The sequence below is a fragment of the Notothenia coriiceps genome, unplaced genomic scaffold (genome assembly GCF_000735185.1).
Source record: "Notothenia coriiceps isolate Sejong01 unplaced genomic scaffold, NC01 NC01_scaffold00026421, whole genome shotgun sequence".
NCBI classification, from domain to species: Eukaryota; Metazoa; Chordata; class Actinopteri; order Perciformes; family Nototheniidae; genus Notothenia; species Notothenia coriiceps.
In genome coordinates, this window is record NW_011359122.1 from 1,689,137 (window position 1) to 1,699,748 (window position 10,612).

Below are 10,612 nucleotides of genomic sequence, written 5' to 3' on the forward strand. Positions count from 1 at the left end.
TGCGATATGAAAAAATACAGGAATTGAAGAAAAGACAGTTTCTTTTGTCCGTAAACCATCCTTTCTTGAACTTTAAATGCTATACAATTGGTATTTCTTTAACTATATTTAACCAAAAAATAAATTTAAATGTGAATAACGTGCATGCGCATAACGCGATTATCGTCATGACACGATATATCGTGCAGCCCTAACATGCGTCACACGATGGATACAAGTTTGAGTGTAAAAACCTCCTATAACATGCAACTTAAAGCACAGGATACGTTAGTTAAATACTGGAGTGACTGGTTAGTAGGCATTCTCATGCTATCTGTTCAAGCTCTGGCAGCAGATAGGGGTGCTCTCTGTTGACCAAATACAGTACCTGAGCGCTGAATCTGTGAATGTCATCGGAGGCACTGACTAGCTCAACGGAGGAGAGGGAAGAGGAGTGGCTATGGGGCTGTCCAGCAGAGAGGGAAATGGAAACAGAAAAGAATAAGAAACAAAAAAGAAAGCGGCGCCAGTGCAGAGAACAAAATCACAACCTGGTCAAGAAGCTCTTCATATGAACAGCTTATGATTAGCAGCTCCAATGATTACAATAAGCACAAACTGATTCTCAGTGAGGATAGATTACGGTGAAGCATGGACTCATTATGAGAAGCTCAGAGCTTTAAAGAGCAACTTGCAGGTTAGAGACACCAGTGAATAAATGTGTAGGAAAATCATGAATACACTAGATTTTCAAAAAAATATACAGAAATAAACACGACAGTAACATCTGGCGTCGTTTTAGTAGGACATTTTCACTTCCGCATAAAAAAGCCTCCGCACGTGACCTCCCGCGTGTGACGTAACATGGGGGAAACAAGGGAGAGAGCGGCCGGTCTAACGTATGAATAAACATGGATCACAATGCTAGTTTTGACACAGAAGAGGTTGAAAATATATATTCGAATGCATATGATTATAATTATGAGCCTGCTAGGCGTCCAAGAGACCAGGAGCAGCCATCGGAGAGAAATGGAGCTTTGGTGTGTGGAGAACCAGTGGAGAACAGAGCAGCTGTCTTGGTGAGTGACCGGCGTTAGCATGTTAGCTAACGTCAGTCACATCACAACATTGTAAAGTTAGCAATCATACATCAGGCTATAACTAAAGTAGTATTGATAATATAGTAACGTTACTGGCAGGACTGTTGATACTGATCCATAACAGAACCTAATGCGCAAGTATCAGCCGTATCTCGCGTTACCTAATGCAACTCCACACTACGTCTTACGGTGCCGTGTACCGGAGGGGAGAGAGAGCAGCGAAGGGGGGGAGAGAGAAGTAATACGGTTTCCTGATAAAGCTGTGGAGAGTATGTGCTGCAGGGAGGTGGATGCACAACGCACCCAGGAACGAACGCTAGCTCCAGTCCTTTTCCCGTGAGGGAAACTGTGGACCTGCACAAACTCCAGCTCACCATGATTACAAATGGTGAAACGCAATGTAAAATTACCGAAAAAGTACCAGCTCACTAAATCACAACCGCTCAAACCAACTACAAACTACTACCGCGGATTGGGCAGAGAACGAGTCCGAGAAAGTTAACTCCCCCATGTGACGTAATATGACGCGTTTGACGTTAAAAAAAAGCAGTTTTTAGTAGCAGAGGTCAAAACGGCTCCTTTCCCTCTGACTTCCTGCCCTTATGTCTTGTGAAACATATCAAATCCTGCATTAACATTTTTAATTGTAATTTTCAGGCAAGGTTAAGCATAAATGTAGTAAAAAAAAAAAACCTGCAAGTTGCTCTTTAAAGACTTCAGAGTGATGAGACCTGCATCAGCTAGCCCAAGCAGAACGGAAACAAGACGTCCAATGATAAGACAAATAAGAAATGTGATGAGCACCTTGATGGCGTATCGGTGTGTACCGATGGTGGAGTAGGCGTCACCCGGAGGAACGGGGCTTAGTCGAGGTATCCTGACCTTCTCCGAGTGGCACTGAGGGACAAAGAGAGAGACGATTAGGAAGATACAACAGAACAACCACGCCCTCTCAGCACCCGTGTGTCATTTGTCATGGTTTAAATGTGTTGATAGGGAAGAGAGGAGCAGGACAGGACATTGAGTTTAGCTTCATCCCACCTGCTCCTCTATCTTGTCCTGTCTGTCCAGAGCAGCTTCCACCGCATCGAAGAACTCTTCCTCATTGATCAGGCTGTTGGGCCCCTCCTGTGGAAAGCAAACGATGTCAGCAACGGAGCAGGAAGATAAAAGTGCACACGTGATGTCGCTTATCAGCCGTTTCTAATTCATTTATGGTTTCTTATTTCATCTCGCCTCGTAGTCGGGTCCTCCGTAGTGGGACTTTTTCTTCAGCTCATTCACCGCAGACTTGTAGGCATCTTCTACCCTCTTCCTCTTCTCCAGCTCCTGGACACACAGAGAGGGTTGTTATTGCAACTATATTAAACAATAAACCACAGCGTGTGAAATAGAAAATGTTCATTTAAACAAACTGTGCTGCATTGAAATGGAGATCCGTTTAACCTTTGACAACAATCTACAGGAATTCATGTCGCAGAGTCAGATAACATGTTCACTCTGTGACAAAGCCTCTTTGATCAGATCACAGGAGATAAAGGGTAACCAAAGTGGAAGGGTAGAGAGGGCAGCATGTCGCCAACGATTGGTCGAACCCACTACGTGCATCATTCAGCTGTGTGCGCTGGAAACAGGTTTTACTTAATGTGTCATTACCTGCCAGAGTCTCACACAATCAACCAAGTGAAGTAAAAAGAACAGGCTATCGCTTTAAAATCAAGAACTAGAGATATCCTATTACTATTAACACCTTCTAATACTTTAAGGCACTGAAACATTACAAACCAGAGTATGAATTTGGTTTCTCTGCCAGTGGAAATGATTCAAAACAAGCGTATTTAATTTAATGTGTAACTGAAACCATTGAGGAAACCAGACATAATGCAAAAAGAGAAAGATAGCTAATCGTGGATTAACATAGCAAAAGCAATAGCGGATATTAAACTAAACACAGTAAGCAGAAGGGTGTGGACGTACACCACATAAAGAACAAGAGGCGAACCTGTTGTCAGCTGTGTCACCACCAGACTGACGGAGAGACCTACTTTAAAGAAAAGGCTGCAGGTCTGTAGAGGTATCCATCTCTGTGTCTGGTACTTCAGCTGCTCTGCCCTCTTTTGAAGCGAAGGTTTCCACAAACTGACCCATGAAGTCTTGGTAGTCATTTTTTTTTTTTTTTAAATCCCCTCTTGGTGTGAGTCTTGTTTCTTCGAGAACGTGTTCTGAACTGTTTCTATTTCCCTACTGCGGCGGCTCAGCGTCACACACATAACCAAACACAGATAAGATTGAGGTAGTTTCACCCGAGCAGTCAAACCAACTGAAAGCACTTCCCGGCTTTTGTAGGTTTTAGGGTTGGGCAAAACGCATTTACACACTGGAAGAAAAAAAACTGGTTTGACAACATAAGCTGAGCTGAGAAGGATGTGAGCATGAGGAGTGCCTCTAAAGACACAGAACGCTCTCTAGATAAAGCTGAAGAGATGGAAACAAAAGGCACAACTCCAAATAACAATAGAGTTAAAGCTCAGTGTGAGAACAGGTGTATCGTTGCTTCTGGTGGGCTATTTTGAAACTGGTCTAACGTCACCTAAATGATGTCAGATATACCGGTAGTTGTTTTTCAGTAACAACCTGTACAGAAGCTTTATTAAAAAAAAATTGGTGATCTAGACGGTAGAATTTGACGACACTTTGCCAAACCTTTTTTAAACACTAATTAAGCAAATATTTATTTCACACCACCTTGCTTTACAATTGCAAACTTGGCAGCTGAACTGGGAGCTGTATTGCACAATTTCTTGCTAAATTACCACCCTCTAGAGCAGCTTAACATGTTCCACAATTCGCCTCATCATCAAACCACAACTTCATCATCTAAAAGGGCAACAGTACTAAACTCTTGGTCATAATAACCAACTCCCTAAAGATGATGGAAGGCAGCGATTAGTAGGGATCGTTAAGGTTTTAACGGTACTACTACTTTTATCGATACCGCTTATCGGTCCGGTCTTTTGACGGTACTCTTATCGGTTCTTTTGGAGAGAAAAAATAAGGTAAACTAACTAAACAAATTGTGAACAAAACTAAAACATTGCTTTTTATTTAAATTAAATAAATAATATTTCACATCAAAAGAAACAACAATGCTTTAACAAATCGTATTAAATAGTCTGATGTCAGAATGGCTGAAACTTTAACAAAATAAATAACTGTTACCTCTAATCATTAACCCATGTTTGTATCATTGAGTTAACTCCGTGTGGTGCTGCTAGCATACATAACACCTGACGTGGAAACGTTACTCGTGGATGGGGCTAAAGAGCTACTAGAAAGACGGTCGAACCCGGTGCATTCCTCCGTCTGGATGTGGAGCACCTTTGCTAAATGTTTAGACAAATTGCTCGTGTTACCGCCCTTACATGCTAACCTCTTATTGCACTTTAGGCAACGAGTATTGAGACGGGTAAAGTTTAACCACACCTCGGAGCACGTTCTCTCGGCCATCTCCTCCGTGTGTGTGTTGCTGCATGTAGCAGCTGTGTGTGTAAACTGCCCCGCCCCCTCCCAAGCAGGCGGGGGAGAGAGAGAGAGATCTCTCGTCTGGATTGGAAAGATCGAAAATACTAAAAATAATCATAGACACATTTTGTATATATATTTTTTACATGTCTAAAGTGCCGATAAAAAGACCGATAACGTCGGAGCTTAACGGTACCACGGTCTTTAATAATTCAGCCCCGGGGCCCGTTTAATACCGGGGCTCGGTACCCGTCCCTAGTGATTAGCTTTCTTTAAACCTCCCTCACAGCACAGACTGCTGACACGCCCACTCAGGAAACATGACACGACATTTAGCACACTGAGTGATCTTAATCTGTGTGTGTATGTGTATGTGTATGTGTATGTGTGTGTGTGTGTATGTGTGTGTGTGTGTGTGTGTGTGTGTGTGTGTGTGTGTGTGTGTGTGTGTGTGTGGAGTGCGAGGCCGTACCCTGTCCACTCTCTTCTGCCAGCTGTCCTCTCTCTTCATCATCAGCTCGATGCAGTGGGACAGAGTGGAGAGGATGCCTGCCGTGGTGGCCTTGAAGGTGATGGCCTCCCCCTTGAAGTCTATTCCATTCATACCTTTGGGACTGGCAGGTGGAAACACTGGCACGGAGAGAAACTAATAAATAACCGAGCGTGACAGCTTCCTCGTGACTTGATGTGACACACAGACTTGTCTAGCATTTCACAATCAAATGATTTCGTTTTTTATAAATATATTTTTTTTCTCACAGAGATTATGAAATAAAACAGTTAACTGCAGTTCAACTCACATTTCTCTTTGCTGCCATTGTTGTTGTGATTACATTCACCGTCAGTTCTTGTAGTGTTGGGAAAGTCCTCTTCATCCTCTTCTTCTTCTTCTACAGGTAAGAGAGAAACAGCCATCTTAGATACATCTATCTGTCCAGTTAAGCACATTTTAAGATGGCAGAAATACCTCAACCTGGCCATATTCAACAGGTGTCTTCACATCTCCACAGTTGCTAATTGCTTTCTTAAAAGGTCCCATGTCGTGGCCATTTCTACTGATCATAACTCTATTGTTGAGGTCTACTAAAATACATTTATATTGTGCAAGTTTCTCAAACAGCATCTCTGTATAGTGTGTGTATTCACTCTCTGTCCTCAACGGCTTGTTGGAAAAACCTTCACAAGGGGACGGGTAATAACCGGAAAAGCATGACATGGGACCTTTAATTGGTCAATTGTTGAAGACAAAACGGTTAATTTCTAGCAAAAGCATCTTTCAGATTGAAATACATATTTGTTAAACTGAGTGGTTTCAATATGAAAGTGATTTTGAAGTATACAGAAAGCCTTTGCCTCAGCGATTAAACAACCCACAAAGTGCCCTTAAAGTGGATATCGATTTTTGTTTCCGTATCAAGCACTCTCCTTTAACTCTCAAACTGCATGAAGCCTGCAAAGCTACATCTATAAAGTCTTTCCTTGAATAGTAGACATCAACACTGATTCCTCTTTGTCCACACTGCTCTAAATATGTATAATATAATATATCTTACCCTACTTATAACTCATTTAAAACCTATTTTTAAATACATATCTCAAACTATACAGGCTTTATGCCACAGGTTACCTCTATCTCTCTGAAATTCATCTTTGGAGACAACGTCAGCACAGGAGTCAAAGTATTTCTGCAGCGTGTCCACTTGTCTGCACAGAATGTCCCGAAAGGTTTCCATTTCAGCGAGCTTCTCACGCAACCTGTGCCCCTTCTGAGCGGAGAGAGACAGAAATAAGAAGTGTGAGCTGTCAGGGGAAAGATTCATTTCCGTTCTATTGTTTAAACACAAGGCAAGGTCAACATAAAAAAGTTTTCCAAATTCTTTCAGCTGACAAAGGTAGTAACAACAGATCTAGCCTTTAGCTGGTAGTTTCAGAAGAGGACTTTGTAAAGTTAAAATCTCTATTGATGGAACTACGGTAGTTCAGAGGGACTCAAAACATTTACTGTAGCATCTACAGTCTGGTGATCATTGTGACACCTTAAGCAAATATTTATATTTGAGAAAAGTCGTTTGTTTTGGCATGATGGCATATTCTTCTTTGAATATCATTTAAACTTGTACCACTGTTTTTGTAATCGTTTGTATATTGGACTATGTTATGGTTATATTTTATTCTCTGTGGGAGTTTGTCCTTGACCGATGAGAGGCTCTAAAGGACAGAGGGTGTTGTATTCTCTACAAACTGTTAAGGTCCCTAAGACAAATAGATGTATTGATTGTAACTACCGTAATTTTCGGACTATAAGGCGCACCTGAATATAAGCCGCAGCAGCTAAATTGAATGATGTGTACATATATAAGCCGCACTGGACTATAAGCCGCAGGTGTTTTAATGTTTCATTACCATATGTAAGGGTTCGTGCACAGAGGGGATTGTCGGGAAAGAGATGGCTGTTTGAGGAAGCTCCCATTTATTAACATTTCAACAAACAAGTTGCATATTTGCATAACGTATTCAAATGTTACCATTTAGTGCAATAGTAGCTACAGAACATGTACTGTGCTGTGTAAACTGTACTGTATCACATAGCGTTTCAGACACACAAACTTTTCAACTTTCAAACTTAAACGGTGCGCTCCCAGCGCACGTACCGGCAGTGATCTACAGCAGTGGTTTTCAACCAGTGGTACGGGGACAAACTGTCTCGCTCTCGTAATGTCTGTCTGTCTTGCTCTCGTTCTGTCTCTCGTACCACTCTCGGTTCCACTTTTACTTTTGCGCGCTACCTGTCTCACTCTTTTCCGGCCTCCAGCTTTTCCTGCTGGAACCCGCCGCTTAAAGGTGGGGGGCGCGGACCGGCCATAGAGCCCATAGAGTTAAAGGTGGTGGACTTTAACCTGTAAAATCCATAGATTTAGGAGGTCCCCTAGTGGCCGTTAGCTGTAAAAATCCATAGATTAGCCGCACCGTTATATAAGCCGCAGCGTCGAAAAATTGAAAAAAAGGCGCGGCTTATAGTCCGAAGATTACGGTACTACTAATACCAGTAAGATGCTTGAAGTGTCGTTCAAAACAAGTTTTTGTTTTAAAGTGTACTCAAATGAAGTTTTATAGCATATGGCATACTTCTCAATCATCAGGTTGGTAGGGTTGGGTCGCTGTAACTTACTTTCAATGAATGTTCTTTTTAAAGCTGCCCGAGTACATCGGGTCTTCACAAAATGTTTGGTATTTCATGGAACTTGATTCAGGACTAAGATATGCTCGCAGACTAAGGGGCCTAGAAACCTGGTGCATTGGATAAACAGCCACTACAGTGGTGTTCTTACCTTGAAGGAGGATGTGGACGTGGCGGACAGGGCACTGGCTGCTGAGGTGAGAGACAACATGGACCCATGACGCCTGAGACTGCTTTCTGAACCGTAACCCGACTCGGCCTGGATTGAGGGAGAAAACAGACAGAATGAGGGAGGGAGAGAGAAGGATGTGAATAATAAGAATAGAGGAAAACAAAGGGAACAAAGGATCAGTATGTGCACAAGACATATTTAACAACCTGCAATATAGAAGGAACGTTAAAGACAGACATAGAGGGGGAGATCAATTCTAGCCGTCTGCAGCAGCAGTGAGGAATGCTGACCCAGATTAGAGCAGGGCCTCCACCAACACACACCTACACACACCAACACACACCTACACACACACACCTACACACACCTACACACACCTACACACACCTACACCTACACACACCTACACACACCTACACACACCTACACACACACACCTACACACACACACCTACACACACCTACACACACCCCGTCTGCTGACAAATGCCCAGTTGCATCAAGACAGCCAGTATAGCTGATACTAAGTGGTTAAGAAACACTGAGTGGACAGATCTAGCATTGATTGAAGGAAGTAAGTTTGTTTCTATCAGCACACACATTGTACTGTCTCACATAGCGTTATTATACAGATCCACATTATGGCCTGGCTTTAGAGAGGGAGGGAGGGAGGGAGGGAGGGAGTGGCAGTGATTTCATCCGTTCCATTAAACAGAAAACTTATGACGGGGCGATGCCTGGGACTGCCAACTCAGCAGCTTTTTAGAATACACAGAGCATGTGCATGCACACCCAGCCAACCCAACCAAAGCCAATATATTCTTGTGTCTCCATCATGCAGCTGTTAGCAGTTATCTACTCATTTAGAGAGGGAGACAGCAAATTAATGACCCAACATCATGATCCTAAAGTTAAATTCACACATTTCTTCCAACCAGTAGACACAGTAATGTGACAGGCTAAGGTCGGAAATGGTTCTACGTATAAATCAGGATACTAACATCAGTGTTAGTATGCATCGATTCAATTAAATATCGACCGCCACAAATAGATTTTTTGTTGTTGTTATAAATTGTACATTATATTTTTGGGAGAATAAACCCCACAGATCCTCAACTCCGGTGTGTATTCATTAACAACGCAACGCAGAGCAACAAGAACGTTGTCTGCTACAGTAGCCATGAACTCGCATGTATTTTGTTATTTATGGGGGGGGTGGATGCGTGGGCCACCCGAATAGGTTAAGGGGCCTTCGGCTTTTCTTGCCGGGGGGGTGGGGGGGGTTCGGTGGGAAACACTGAACATGGTTGGGGCATGTTTTAAATGTATGTTTGTTGAGGTTTAGTCATGGCCTCAAGGGACTGTAAACCCACCCTGTTCACTAAGTGGCATGCTGAGGGAGAACAGTGAGGGGGGGTCAGGTGACAGGCATGAGAGAAAGCAAACACACATTCCTCTCCTCAAAGGGCTTACAACACTGACGGCAGACAAATAGATTTCACCCTAAATAATGTTGAATAGATAGTGATCTGAGATGTAAAGTGCTCAACATCAGACCAACAAAAGAAAGTGTCACTATTTGCTGTCAAAAAGGTAGGTTTACTTTCTTACAATCCCAATGCGGCTTTTAAATTAAGAGTAAAGTAATACATTTAGGCATTTACCTAGTTTAAACTGACCGCGTCAAATAATGTAGGATTGGAAGCAAAATATTACACAGGTGGTTCATAAGGAGAGTTTAAAACATACCATGAATTCATACAAATACGCTGCATTCGATAATATAACAAGAAAGCTCAAGCCATAAAAAATACCTGACGATATCTAAAAGTAATTAAACATTGCAACATTCAAAAAGATAGAATAAGGAACATTATAATAAAAAATGAAGAAGAGCTGCTCAGCCAGATAACGTGTTATTGTCTAAAGACTGTCTATAAATGCGCATACACTATTTCCAACGTGCTGAAAGTTTTAAGTGTTAAACTGTCAGATCTCCAACAACATGCTGCTCTGGCTTGGGCTGGCTTGTCACATTGCTAAAAAAGGTGATTCTTTCTTAACATTTGAAACAGAAGTCAATGATTGTTGACACTAACTTTTTGTCTTCCAAGCGCATAACATCACCTGGCTTAAGCAAATACTGAACTGTTGATACCTGCAGTGCAATATGGATTTCATTTCGTAATGCAATTGCACAATGATTCCTTTGCTAAACTATACCATCCTCATTGGTACATAACCATGCTTCAACACGTCAAGTACTTAAACAAAGACAACCTACATTTCAACAGCCGAGAACCACAGTTGGGCGGTTACACGGGTAAAGTAACATTTGACAGAAAGTTAAAACGAGCAAAACTTTGTCTAACAGCACTGTCCTTCAGTTTTTAAATCCAACACATTTACATAATGCATGGGTTACTGAAATATAACAACAGCATATCCTGGTTTGGGCGTGTACCAAGAGCTAAAGCAATAGACTGATGAAACATCCTACACAAGGTTGTGGTAACACATCCAAACAAAACTACTTGGTAAGGTTTAGGCGACAATTTGACTTGGATACGTTTAGTTAAATATAAATGGTTTGGCTTTGAATAAGTATAATTATATTATTAAAGTTACAGACTTCAATTAAAACAAGGGAACACACCTTGG

At 42.0% G+C, this 10,612-nt stretch overlaps 1 protein-coding gene across 1 annotated transcript in view; it reads right to left on the reverse strand.

The window, feature by feature from the left end:
• The window catches only part of cert1a (ceramide transporter 1a), a 23,087-nt gene that overhangs the window by 3,696 nt on the left and 8,779 nt on the right, over nucleotides 1–10,612 (reverse strand). Inside the window, exons 4-11 of the mRNA XM_010784528.1 lie at nucleotides 7,931–8,038; nucleotides 6,229–6,367; nucleotides 5,402–5,494; nucleotides 5,074–5,231; nucleotides 2,316–2,408; nucleotides 2,121–2,207; nucleotides 1,884–1,976; nucleotides 311–445 (exon numbers count right to left, since the gene is read on the reverse strand). Of these exons, the coding sequence (XP_010782830.1) occupies nucleotides 311–445; nucleotides 1,884–1,976; nucleotides 2,121–2,207; nucleotides 2,316–2,408; nucleotides 5,074–5,231; nucleotides 5,402–5,494; nucleotides 6,229–6,367; nucleotides 7,931–8,038 (906 nt within the window). The remainder of the gene's footprint in view (nucleotides 1–310; nucleotides 446–1,883; nucleotides 1,977–2,120; nucleotides 2,208–2,315; nucleotides 2,409–5,073; nucleotides 5,232–5,401; nucleotides 5,495–6,228; nucleotides 6,368–7,930; nucleotides 8,039–10,612) is intronic.